This window comes from Equus caballus, chromosome 24, assembly GCF_041296265.1.
Source record: "Equus caballus isolate H_3958 breed thoroughbred chromosome 24, TB-T2T, whole genome shotgun sequence".
NCBI lineage: Eukaryota > Metazoa > Chordata > Mammalia > Perissodactyla > Equidae > Equus > Equus caballus.
The window spans coordinates 39,081,211-39,095,532 of record NC_091707.1 but is presented as its reverse complement, the minus strand read 5'-3'; the positions used below and the strand labels follow the sequence as shown (position 1 = coordinate 39,095,532).

Genomic DNA, 14,322 nt, shown 5'->3' with positions numbered 1-14,322 from the left:
TGCTAGTAGGTGGCAAGTCCAAGGCTATATAACCATAGACAGAATTATATAATTGTCTCTGGCCTCAGAAAGCTTCCAACCCATTTAAAAGGCAAGTTTGTGAATGTTCTGTAGACACTTAGAGAAATGAAGATTAATGAGAACTGGCCTGGTCAGAGAAGGCTCAGCCAAGATGAAATGCAAGTGAAGTTGGAAAGGATGCCAGGTTTGTGGCTAAGAAGAAACAAAGGCAGTGAGGAGAGGGTAGGGAGTCCACGAGAAGGCAAGAGTGGGTTAATGTTAAAATCTGGAAAGCAGTAAAAGAAAGGTGGGAAATTTGTCCATGCGGCACCAAGCACAGGGCCTTAAATATAAGACGCAATCAGTAAAGAAAAAGATGAGAAAAGACGTTGGGTTTTAAGTAAGCAGCGAACTTTCACCCATCTTATCAATCAGATAATCACTGCTTCCGTGGAAGGCAAAAGTTTCTTCCCCAAGAAAGTAGAAATATCAGCACAAGTTCCTATTTTGTCAGTAGAAGTTCTGGTATTTTTTGATTCTATGACAAAGGCAGCCACTGAAAATTTTTGAGTAGGAATATGAAAGGAAATATTCAAATATTAAGGAAAATTAATCTGGCCATGGTAGATGGTTTAGGTTAGAGTGAAGAGAGAATGATGTTGGTGAATATGGCTAGAACTCAGGTGCACCAGGCAGGTAAGAGAAGATAAGGACCAGTAGGCAAGTTTTCAGTGACAAAGAGAAAAATGGTCACATGAAAGAGTAATCACATAGTTCAAATTGTTAGGACTCGAGGATCAATAAGATGAAAAAGGGAGGAAAATATACCAGATTTTACTCTATGATTTAAAATCAGACGAACTCTGAGGAAATATTGTTAGTGACAGAAAGAGAAATGAGAGTCAAGGAGGGAGTAGCAGAAAAGAGAACTCATTTTCGTGGAACAATATTTTTCCTTCATCCCCTCCGATGTGAATACGAAACAGTAGTTAGTTTTTATCCTTTTCCTGGAAAAGAGGACTCGCTATCAAAGAAGATGGAAGACATATACCCAGAGGTATTAAGATATGTGGCCAGTGTGGACTTTCCCGAAACCCTGAACTCAGGCTGTCTAGTTCCAGGCCTAAGAGCTGACTGTGGATGGGTGCTAGGGAAAGCAGAATGACACAATTTGATGAAGGGTCGGGAACACCGAGCCACGGCCCTGCTACTCAGTGGGAGCATGCCTGGAGTTGACACTTAATACACAAGGCTATTTCTGTTTCTGCAATGCAATCACTGTCACCTTTATCTCCATATACATCATCTTAGCCTCCTGAAACTAATCCATGAAGAAGGGAACAATGTAACTTACAAAAAGAGAAAGATGAGGATGAGCCTTTAAAAGGGTTTTGCAAAGCTTGTTGGCACGTTTTCTAGATGATTGTTATCTGGTGACCCTCATAACAATGAATACTATTATTGAAATGATCCGCACTAGGTGGGGTTTGTTTCTTCTTGTTGGGGAGAGAAGGACAGGTAGTGAGTTCCATCCTGCCTTCTGTATATATGGTACTATTTTATCTAAGTTTAAAAAAACCCTCAAATTCAGTCTAGCTGTTGTATTTTTCCTCAGTGTTGCTACCAATATGTCCAATTCAAATTTTCTAAATAAAACAAAGAGGAAGAGCTTAACACATTACAAACTCTTAACCTTATAACATTTGTTCCTTGATATTTTTGTTGGCTAAAAAAAAAACAACCCGTGGGTTCCTGGCCTTGAGTAAGCGTCTAGCCCAGGTGTTAGCGAAATTCTTTTAACTTAGCAGCCACCTGCACTTTTAAATCTTACCCCACGTTGGACTGCGTTTCCCAAGAACTAACACGGAGAGGGGCCCATGAAGTGCATTGTGGGAACTGTAGTCCTGGGTGACTTTTCTCCCAGCCCAGGACTCACGCCCTGATTCCGGGATGGTTGAACCCAGGAGCTACCAATTAGCTGGGGCCATGTCGGTGAGGCCGTGGTCCAACCGGGAAAGCCAGTGTGGGAGCCTCGCGTAATGATTGGCCAATACACGACCTCGGGGGCGGGGCAATAAGGGAGGCGGGAAGACCGCGGTGATTGGGCTCGGAGTTCGCGGCGGCGGGCGGGGATTGGCTGCACGCTAGGGCAGGGAGGCCTGGGAAGGGGCGGAGGAAGGAGACCAGAGCAGGAAGAGCAGCGGCGAGGCGGTGGCGGCGGCGGCGGCTGAGTCGGTGGTGGTAGAGGCGAAAGCGACAGCTCTAGGGGGTGGCAGCGGCCCCGAGAGCAGGATGCGGGTTCGGGTCGGGCTGCTGCTGCTGCTGTGTGCGGTGCTGCTGGGCTCTGCCTCGGCGTCCTCAGGTCAGTATCCGCCCCCTCGGACTGGAGGCCCGGAGCCACCGCCCCCCGGCCTCCATCCCCGGCCGGGGCCGTGGGGGCTCCAACTGGAGACTCCACTCTCTCTGGTCACACCTCGCACTAGCCTGTCACTCGCTGTCGTTCCTTGGGCTCTCTTGGCGTGGACCAGAGAGAGTGTTAAGGGAGCTAGAGAGGGGAGGAAAAGAAGGAACGGTCACTCTGCCCACACCTCTCCTCACTTAACAAACTTTACACGGCTCCTCACGAGTGAGGAATTGGCTCCATGGGAAAGAACCTCGACAGCTGACTTAGACCCACAGTGACACATGAGCCCTGCTGGAGCTTCCTGGACTCTCGTGTAGATTATGTGCTCCACTGGGTCTGAAACTCCGCATTTGGGATTGTAAATTAAATAATTGACACTCCTAAGGCTGTCACTGGGCAGAGCCACGTCCATCAAAACCAGGATGTTGACAGTGGTTTGTCGGTTTGCTTACCACTTGACAGAGTCCCTGGTCTCTTTGTCTATTTAAAAATGAACACTTTTGATGTAATTGTGTCCACTCCCTACCCTTTTTTAGGAAATATTCCTGAGAAAGTGAGGTTTACCTCTGTCACAGTGTTTCTCAGTTGCTCCATGTTTGTTGACAGTATTTTTATGATTTTTGAGAAAATCTTGTTCCCTGTAAACTGAAAATGGATAGCAGCTAGCTTTAACTTTTTATATAGATGTAGAAATTCATGTGCTTTCGAATTGATTTTCCAATTAGCTGATTTATACTCTGGTTCTGAAAATTATTTTTCTTTTTTAGTAGTTTAATCTGCCTGCATCTGAAAACTTCTATTTTGAGAGTGTTGATAAAGAAGCGCTTAGTGTGTTTATGTTGGTAAAGAAACAATTGGTACAGTAAAGCTTTTGAATTTTAATCAGTTCAGTTAACAAGACAGCTGTTCTGTGGCTTTAAATTTTTTTGGAACAAGGCAGGGTATAAATGTCAATTCCTTTTTTTTTTTCCGACAGAAAATTTCCCAGATGGTTATTTGAATCCCCAAATTATCTGTCCTAGTTGTAAGTCAATGCCATAACGTCATTCTGCTTCTAAAATAAGAGGTCTAAACCCAAAATTCTATCCATAACGTGGTTTGAGATACCATTTCAAAAGCAAAAAGCATATGCTAGTTACTTTACTGCCAGCATCATGCTTTGAGATCTGCCCCCACCTTTTAGTGATGGTTTGTGTTCATGACCGTATCTTTAAAACTGTACGTAACTCTTGAAGCACTGCTAGCAGTTACTTGATCAAAGGAGGTATCAAATGAAACTGTGGAGTGTAATGGATAGAGTACCTGATGGTCCATGGACCAGCAGCATCATAATTCCTTTTAGGAGTTTGTTAAAAATGCTGTTTTAGGTCTGAAACTGGTGGGGTATCTGTATTTTAACAAGCTTCACCAGTGATTCTTCACACTGAAGTGTGAGAACTGTTGGGTAAGGAACATGGTGTATATCTCTCTGAATTCAGCTTGCAGAATTTAAAGAAAATTAAAGCATACATTTTCCTATGTATTCCTTTGACTAGATTTCATATACTTAGAGCTTCCTGTCGGTGGAGATGATACTTGAAGAAGTCGTTTAATCCACAATTGGGATTCTCAGGACGTTAGAATAGAAGACTATTATTACTGAAGTCTTAAGTCTTTGAGTACTGTTGATGTAAGCAGAGGACTAGGTTCAAGAAATGTCTGCTCTGATTTCCGTTGTAGTTAAACTGTGCCAAAACATTTCCCTGGTAGAGGCAAAAATCTTACTTAACCAGAACTAAAACAATATAGATGTGCATGCTGGCAGGTAATAAAGGCAATACTGTGCTCACGTATAGTGCAAATATCATAAAACATTTATGTGAGATAAAGTTTTATAAATTGAGTACATGGATTTTCAGTTGACTTTTTGTCTACATATACTAGATATCAACCTCATTTTTAGTTTAGATTTAAAGATTTGCTCCTATTTAAAAATCAAGTTTTTGGTCATAGTTTGTTTTAACTTAAAGTTTGAATGCTAGTGGTTACCCAGAGCAAGTGGCATTAATTACCAGGTACAGTGTGATCAGCCAACAAAGGGAGTCTTGATTGTATCGCTATTAGTAACTATTATCTAATATCTTGTTTTAGAGGCATGTTAAAGAAAATGATACTTTTATTAGAAGTGTTTTCTTTTCTCTGTGAATAAGTTAATTTAAAAGAGGTTAAAAAGATATTTTTCCATTTTCTCAGGGTAGTAGTGAAAAGTGTATAACTTTGCCCACTTAGAAATACATTTTCTTGTTTTCCACAGGAAGAGGCAAATGGTTTACTTTTTCTTTCTTTATGCCAAACAATGTTACAGTCTTTTAAATTAGGTCGACTTCCGGGTATTTCACGTACGAGTTATGTTAATACTATATATTCAAAGAGTAGGTTTCAAATTGCGGAGGATGTATTATACACTCTTCTTTTGTTCCTTAAAACATTCTTGAGGCAACGGCACAGATGGTATTATTCTCTTTTGACACATTGAGAAAAAGGAGGCTGAGCAAGCTTGCCATGTTGAACCACGTATGTAAAATGAATGTCACGAAGCCAGGTTTTGACCCTAGCTCTTCAGGCCTCAGATTTGGAGTAGTTAAGAATCAGGAGTATCCTAGGATCGGCACAGATTCAATGGCAAAGCAGAAGACAGGGTGTCTGGTCTCTTTTTGCCAAACTCTTAAGACTTTCTGTGTTTGCAAGTGTATGTCTGTTTAATTTACATGACAAGTTGGAAAATGAATTTGTAATGATCACATCTCCCTGGAAGAATGTCCCTGGTACTTTGCAGTTTTGTTAGCTGATATAATAAAAATGAAAATTGGTCTTTTTCAAAGGGAGGCATACGATTACGAAGTAATGTAAACCGTCGTATTTTGGATGTGATACTGTAGCATGAGAAATCCGTAACTCTCCCTTGAATCCTTTTGCACTTTTCTTGTTGCTTGATGTCTTTCTGACAAAAGCATTACTGTTTTGTTTTTATTTATGCATAACTTCAGTGTCTTTAATCCTTACCTGACTACTACATATCAGAAGTTTCTAGGTTGTAAGCAACTTCTTTAACAGTGTTATGTGAATGGATATATCAGTTTGAAAGGATATATTAGTTTGAAAGAGAAAATAGCTTATGCTTTAAGACTGTCATCTGGAGGAGGCTTTCCCAGTTTAGTAAATGAGGGAGAATACTCTTATTTACCTGTAACCTTAGTGTATATTCCTAGTTTGAGAAGAGAGAGAGAGAGAGAAGCATGATGCAATACATGTGAAATAACCCTGATTGTCACAAGTTCCCATGTCTCTTGGAGTTCAAAAACACATTTTGCTACTTTAATGCCTAACAACTTGTAGTGTCTCAAATGTAGTTCTTAAAATTTATTTATAGGCACCTATATTATTCACCTATTAGCTACATGTGTGACCTGTTGGACAAAGTACTAAATTTAGTGATTAGTAATTTAAGAGTTCCAGCTAATCTGAAGTTTCAGTATGTTGGGGTATACCATATACGTCTAATATCTGCTCTTGATATATTAAATAGTTAATGTTTGTGATTAATTAAATACATCTGCACACACAACTTTATAATAGAGGTGAATATTTTTCCTTTATCTAAGGATTTGCTGAGAATAGAATTTGAGCCATATGTTAGAACTTGGGCTTTGGGGAATACTTGTGAAGAAGTTAGCATGAAGGATAATTGTTAATTAATTGGCATCCTAAATGTTATGGGCACAGCAGGACTAATACATCCTATACCCTTTTCCTCTCCACCCACCAGAAATAAAACATATTTGGAAGGTAATCTAAAAGTAGTGAATGTGAAAGTTTTATTTGAAAGCTGTAATTTAAGTTTTATTTGAATTGACAGCACTTTCATATATGGCAAAACCTCTAGTAGACTGGTTTTCTCAAATATTCAAAAGAAACAAATATTGTGAAATAGAGTTGTGTATTTTGTACATGAGCTGATTATACTTCTTAGAGTTAGCTCAGTTCTTTGATAATATAAACTACAAAACATGTTTTGGTTATAACTTAGAGATTTACAAGTTACAAATAATATTTAGGATATAACCTTGTGAAATAAAGATAAATGGCAACCATAACACCAAATTTTGTAGTAAGAATCACATGGTTTTATAGCATTGTGTCTACTAGTTAATTTCTCATATAACTTAGGAAGCAGGCAATACTGAAGCTCACTTCTGGATAAAATCAGGTAATTTTAAGAGTAAGAAGAAAATTTAGAGATCATCTGACAGTTGTTTTTTGTTGTTTTTTTTTAACTGGCCCGGAATACAAAGATCAAACATTTGCATATGGACATTGGGTTGTTGAATGTGTTTACATAAGAGCAGGAAAAAGAATACAAACAACCACAACAGAAGTAATAGGAGGAAAACGCAGAAAGAATAATAGAAGGAAAGTTATTGTAATTGGGCAAAGCCAATAGCAGCTGATATAAATTTGCAAGAAAGGTGTAACCAGTAGCTGGATTAGTTGTTTATTTGATATAAGCTATTGATTTCTTAATAAATAGATCTTATGTAAGTGAATACATGGTAGTATGATGCTACTTTTTACCTGTATCTCGTTATCTCTTCAGTAAAGGAGAACACAAATCCTAAATATCTTAGTCTGGCAACTCTGCTGTCAAATAATAGTTCTGAGTGTCCATCTTTAGTAGCCTAGTGAACAGTAAAAGGCTAATCAGCACTGAAATAAGCTAGTGTGACTCCAGAGTCTGAGCAGAGGAAAAGAATAGTTGGAGTCCTGAACCACAAAATCAGAGATTTATTTTTATAAATTTAGTAACTCATTCTCAGTAGTAGACTAAATATATACAGAAGAATTGGATGGTATCTGAAGAAATGTCTGTTTTTGGTAGTGGTGGTTGGTCTTCCTGTGTCACAGAGGAAGCTAATATTTTTCCTGGAGGGAAAACTACCCTCCTAACCCCCCTTTTTTTTTCTTTTCACTTAATCTTCTGAACAGTTGCTGAATACAACCAATTTTTAGATAATTCTAGATTTATTTATCCAGTGTCTGATTATTACTGGTTGTACTTATCACATACTTTCTTTTAATAATACTTGTGCTTTCCCAACAAAAAATATAACTAAGTTGTCTTAAAATTTCTTTACAGATGAAGAAGGCAGCCAGGATGAATCCTTAGATTCCAAGGTGTGTACTAAAATTTGCATTGACCAGTATTTGATGCCCAATTTAAAAGCCTGAATTATTTATCTGAGACAGGATATGAAATCTGCATCTTTTGAGCAACAGAGTTGGATTAAAAGAAGAAGATAGCTGGTATCAACATTAGTTCTAGTTCTTCTGGGGGAAAAAAGATCACTCACTGACCTACAGGGGAGAGAATAATAAATATTTCCATTAAGAATGTTGGTTATTAGGTTTAATTTCAACTTGAATGTGCTGTTTGTGTGTATATTTAAGAGGCTTAAGGCAATAATATTTTTAATTGCCTTATGAGAGATTGATTTTCTTCCTATTTGTTTTTAGTTTTTTAAAACTTTGAAGACAACCTCTGCCATTTGTTTCCACTTATAACAATTTTAAAAAGTCTATTGAGTTAATGCATTTAAATAGGTTGATTGAATGAATGACTGATTTACGTATCCGAGGCGACCAATCAGTTATAATCCCTGACCTCTAGAAGGAATATAGATAAGAAACAGGAAGTTATAATACAGGGCTGTCATAAGGAGAAGTATAAGGTATGTTGGGAGCATGTTGGGGAAGACCTAACCCAGACTTAGGAACTTAAGAAGGGCTTCCCTGGGGAAGTAACATCTAAGTTGAAATTCGAAGAAAGAATCAGAGGTAGACAGGTGATGAAGGCATGTGACAAACCTCCTAAAGTCTATAGAAATGAGCAAGTGTGGACATTCAAGGAGTTGAAGGAGATCCATCTGAATTAGTAAAAGTAATGGTGAAATTAGGTTGGAGAGAGTCCTGGTACTATTGAAAACTAAAAATACTTTATATTTTCAGACTTCTTTGCCATCAGATGAGTCGGTAAAGGACCACAGCACAGCAGGCAGAGTAGTCGCTGGTCAGATATTTCTTGATTCAGAAGAATCAGAATTAGAATCACCTATTCAGGAAGAGGAAGACAGCCTCAGGAGCCAAGAAGGGGAAAGTGTCACAGAAGAAATCAGCTTTCTAGAATCTCCAAATCCAGAAAACAAGGACTATGAAGAACCAACAAAAGTACAGAAAACAGGTAGTCTAGACATTTCTTTGCTTTTACCTGATGAAAGAAGGAGACAACTGAAATTCTAAAGCTAGTGTGGAAAGATGCAAAAGTCTGATTTTACTGATTATTAACCACATATAATGTATTAAGTATAGTTTTACAGGCTTTTCTAGATTTTAATATGTCAAAGTTATTCACTTAGCAGATTTGACCCAAGTTACATAAGCTGAATTCAATAGTCAAAATTGCATTTGTATCATATTAATATCCTAACATTTCTCTTTGGACTCCAGTATGTAATAATCTGTCAGAGTGGTACACAAAGTAGAAACTCAGATGTGAAGGATTGTCTAACATGCTGGTTTCCTTATTTTCCGATTTGTGTTAGGATTTTTACTACAATAACCTTTTCAGTCATCCTAGGTAATTTGATTTAGGTGTGTATCCCTCTCCAGTTGAAGCTTATGTCAACTTTAATCCTCTTCTAACTTTCACCTTCTTGACACCCTCTATTTTTAAATTTAAAACTTGATCTTTCTCACAATATTCTAAATTCCTATTCTTTTAAAAATTAATTATTTTTTTATTTTTTATTTTTTGATGAGGAAGACTGTCCCTGAGCTAACATCTGTGCCAGTCTTCCTCTATTTTGTATGTGGGACACTGCCACAGCATAGCTTAATGAGTGGTGCATAGGTCCAACGCCCAGGATCCAAACCAATGAATCCCGGGCCGCTGAAGCAGTGTGTCTAAATTTAACCACCACTAATGTGTCCACTCTTCCCTGCCCCACCACCCTTCTGTCATTTAGTCTGTTATTTCAAAGAACACTGCCATGCCCACTTCTTATTCTGTTATTAGCCACTCTCAGGAATTGATCCAGATTTTATGTTTTAAAAATATAATTTCTTTTAATTACAAATATTCCATACTCATGAATAGAAAAACTATTTTAAAAAATTATGAGTACCTTTATCCCATCAACTGGAAATAACAGCTATTAACATCATAAAGAGTGCTCTTTCAGGCTTTTTTCTAGATGTATGGTTTTAAGAAGACTAAATTGGGTCAAAATGTGTATACTATTTTACAGCCTTCATTTTGCACTTAACAGTTATCTTGAACATTTTCCCATATCATTTAGTATTCTTTTACAATTCGATGGTTGATGGCTATAAAAAATTTTACATGTAAATATATCATAACTGCAAAATAGGTTGTTTACAATGTTTGTCTTGCTAGGAGATTGTTTTAAATGTATCTTTGTGCACTTCTATGAAAATTTCCTGAGAATTAGTTCTTAAAAGTAAATTTGCTGGACTGAATGTATAATTTTCAAAGAATTTGACGCATATTGCTAAATTGTTCTTCAGAAATGTAACTCTGTTTACTTCCTTTGAAACTACTCCTTTTCCTGTACCTCAGCCAATTGTGTATTTCCATTTTTAAATTTTTGCCAAATATTACAATTTATTTCATTCCTTTTAATTTTTAATTAGGGAGATTTCCAAACGTCCACAAAAGTAGAGAGCATAATGACCCCCCCGTACCCACCACCACCCAGCTTCAACAGCTCTCAACACTCTTGTTCTTGTTTTATCTTTACCACCTCACATTTACTCTTTTTTTCTTTCCTAGAGATTTTAAAGCAAATTCCACATGTTGTTCTACCTACGTATCTCTAAAAGTAAAAATTTTTTTTCAACAAAACCACAGTAGTATTATAACACCCACAAAATTAGCTATTATTCCTTTGGCACCCAATACCCAGGCTGTTCAGTTTCCCAGTTGTTTCAGTGTCCTTTTAGAATTGATTTATTTGATTAGTATCCATGTTAAGATCTTAGGTTTCTCTTATCTGTAACAATTCTCCCTCCTTTGTTTTTAAGTGTCATTTTGTTGGCTAAAGAGATAATGTCCTTTGTGCTATACAATTTCCCACATTCTCGATCTAGCCGGTCATATCCATGTAATGTCATTGAACTTGTTCCACTGTCTGCTGTCTAGTCTATAAACTGGAAGTTAGCTCTAGAGGCTTGGGTAGATTTAGTTCTGTTTCTTTCTTGAGAGTATTTCATAGATGGTGGTGTATCCTTCCTATTGTATTACATTGGGAGGCATAGAGTATCTGATTGTCCCACTTCTAGTGATGGATTGATGAATGAGGTTGGGTGCTGTCAGCCTGATTCAGCCATTCAAAAGTTCTTCACTGACCTTTTACCTAGAGGTTTAGGCCCATTTTGTTTGTTATCTACATCTAGTATTTCATTAGGAGTTGCAAAATTATGACTTTCTAATTTGTCATTCCTCCTGGATTTGTTACCTGGGATTCTTTTATAAAGAACTTTCCCTCATCAGCTATTTGGTTACCCTGAAATATAGTCCATAAGGGAAAGGAGGGTAAATGCTTGATTCTTTCCCTTGAAATATATTCAAATAATGATTTGGTGCCCTAGCAAAGGGCACCTCCTCTTCCAAAGGAGACCAGTGAGTATGTTTTTGTTTGTTTGTTTCTGTTTGTTTTGCTTTTCAGCATCATTACACATCCATGGGTTTTATATATTTATGCTTTACTCTATTGCCATCATTCTTTTTTATTGCTCATGTTATCCCATTTTTGGCCATTGAGCGTCCATTTAAGTTCATTCCTTTGTCCTTTCAACTAATTGTAGGTGACTTTTAAACTTAGTTCTTTTTAGACAGGACAAGATGTCCCAAATTTATCTTATATGTTTCCTGACCCAGAAATGAATGTCAGCCATTTCTCCAAGGAACCCAGATTCCTTTTAGTGGGAAATTGTATTTAAATACTGCAATCTAGTGATAAGGGCTATTCATTGCAACTGAGCTGTCATTACTAATAGGCCTTTTTGGCGGATAGGGTTAGGAAATGTACTACTCATACTGATTGTTCCAGTTCAAATTAAATATTACAGGTGAGATAACACAAAGGGTCAGATTGACAAATTGGACTCACAAGAATCAGAGTATCAAACTTGACTAATATTTTCAAAGATGTAATTATCACAAGACACAGGCTAAGTATGGAGAATTCCATGACTGCCAGAGCTGCTCCCAGGTCCTCTCTTGCCGCAAGTAGGATGCGCTTAGGCCCAGATTTTAAGACAAGGCCTCTAAGTGATGCATATGGAGTGTGACTTCCACAAAAGGGAGCTATTTTCGTTATGAAACATCTCCAGTTTATTCTCTGATAACTGTATAGCTTTCATGGTATTTTCTAGGAAGTCATGCCTCGTAAATACATATATCCCAAGTTTATGTATAGTGAGCAGTCTAGACAGAGCAAGTCCATCCTGCTAAAGCATCCGTAAGTAAGGACACTCTTGGGGCTGGCCCTGTGGCCGAGTGGTTAAGTTTGCGCGCTCCGCTGCACGCAGCCCAGTGTTTCGTTGGTTTGAATCCTGGGCGCGGACTGCTCATCAAACCACGCTGAGGCAGCATCCCACATGCCACAACTAGAAGGACCCACAACGAAGAATATACAACTATGTACTGGGGGACTTTGGGGAGAAAAAGGAAAAAAATAAAATCTTAAAATAAAAAAAAAAGTAAGGACGTTCTTGGTGGTAAATACCTTTAGTGTGTTTGCCAGAAGGTCTCTTGTTAGCATGTTTCTAATATGCTTTAATCCTGTTGCCTCCTTGTCTCCGTGTTTCTTGGGCAGTAAAAGGAGAGAATGGATTGCAGGTCTGCTCCTATCCCTTTCTGCCCATCAAGGGTTTTGCTTCTTCCTTTTGTATTGTCGTCTTTCCCTGATGATGAAAATCTGGTACCTAAGAATATTGTTAGATTGCTTTATCCTATTACCTATGTATATATAGTTTCAAAATAACAATAGCAACATTACTACTAACAACAAGACAACTGAATGCAGTTTGAGTTTTCTTTATGGTTCTTTTTGTTCTTAGTATATATTTTACTAGGGATTTGTAATACACTGTTTTTAAATCCTTTGAGTAATTCTGTGTGGTTATACCAACAATTTTGTAAACATTTAGATTCACTTGCTTTGGTTTGTTTTAGTTTTTCATTAATTGCTTTGTTTCTTTTCATTTAGACTTGTTTTTAATTTAGCATTAATACATGAAAAGGCTTGTGTAGTTATGTGTAACATAAATTGTGTATGCGTAGCTTTGTGTGTGTGGAGTCCCAACTACATTGGAACTGGGTTATGTGACAATTACTTCTAGGCTTGCATCCTTTGTCAGCTCTCATCCATGTCTCTGCCATATTGATCTTCCTAAAACCCAGATTTGATCCTATGACTCCCCTGTTTACAGCCCTTCATTATCTCCCCATTTCTCTGTGAGATAAAGTGCACACTCCTTAGCATGATTCACAAAGCCTTCTGTGTGTGACATGCCTCCCAGCTTCTGTGACTTCATCTCCTGTGGCTCTTCCCCAAGCACCCTTTTTCGGTGACATTGAACTCATCACTGTTTTTCAAATACACCATGCAGTTTATGCCTCTGGGCCTTTGTACAAGTTCTCCCTACTGTCTGGAATACCTTCCTCACCCCCTTGCCCAATTGATCTATCACCTTTCTACTCACCCTTAAAGATGAACTTAAGTTTCTCCTTTCCGAAGCAGTTCCAGAAACACCCAAGGGCGCTTGAAGAGTCTCACATATGTAAGAACTTCCCATCTGGTTCCCTGCTTTCATCCTTTCCCCTCATGTCGGTTCTCTAACAGCAGCCAGACTGATCCTCCTTCCTGTTCAGAGGCCTCCAGTGGCTTCCTGTCATGCTCAGAATACAGTCCAAACAAGGCCTTCTGTGATAGGCCCCTCCTATCTCTCTCACTTCATCATCTGCCACTCCCCTTCACTCCCGTCACTCCGGCCACACTTGCCTTCTTGCTGTTTATTGAAGATTTCTCTCTCGTTTCCAACTATATCAGGAATCCCTGAGACCACACCCCCAGGCTTGATGATTCTCTAGGAAGACTCACAGGACTCAGCATATAGTTGTATTTACAGCTATGATTTATTACAGCAAAAGAATACAAAGCAAAATCAGCAAAGGGAAAGGCCCATGGGGTGAAGTCTGGGGGAAACGAGATGCAAGCTTCCAAGGGTTCTCTCCCAGGGGAGTCACACAATACACGTTTAATTTCCACAGCAACAAGTTTTGACAACACGTACGAAATGTTGTCTACCAAGAAAAGTCCCTGGAGTTTTTATAGGGGGCTCATCACAAGGCACTCTGTGCCTGGCACATACCAAGATTGCAGACTCTCAGAAAGAAAGCAGGTGTTCAGCATAAACCATATCATTTGTACAGTTGTGATGAGTCACTCCTAACAGTTAGGGTAGTGGGAACCCTTCCAAAATCTTAAGTTGCCAGCCACTAGCCAAGGGCCAACCTTGTAAGCAAGCCTTTTCAAAGACAGAAGTTTAGGTCTGCTCTGTTAACCTATGAGAAAACTTATGCTAGGTCTTCTCTGCATAGTCTACGCCCTTGGTCATTGGCCAACTTGTCTTTACAGCAAAGTTATTGTCAGTAAGACCCAGGCAGCAGAGTAAGACCAAGAAGCTTCAGTATTGATTTCATTTATGCCCTTCACAGGTCCCAGACTTGGCCAGTTAACAAATCGCTTTCATCATAAAGGTCTATCTTAGAAAGCCGGGTGGCTTCCTCCATAAGTTTC

At 38.5% G+C, this 14,322-nt stretch overlaps 1 protein-coding gene across 1 annotated transcript in view; it reads left to right on the top strand.

Annotated features, from left to right (window-relative positions):
- Window positions 1–2,231: 2,231 nt before the first annotated feature.
- SEL1L (SEL1L adaptor subunit of ERAD E3 ubiquitin ligase) overlaps window positions 2,232–14,322 on the top strand; it is a 50,604-nt gene continuing 38,513 nt past the window's right edge. Inside the window, 3 exon segments of the mRNA NM_001317264.1 lie at window positions 2,232–2,362; window positions 7,578–7,615; window positions 8,447–8,678. Coding sequence (NP_001304193.1) covers window positions 2,293–2,362; window positions 7,578–7,615; window positions 8,447–8,678 — 340 coding nt within the window. The 5' untranslated portion in view covers window positions 2,232–2,292.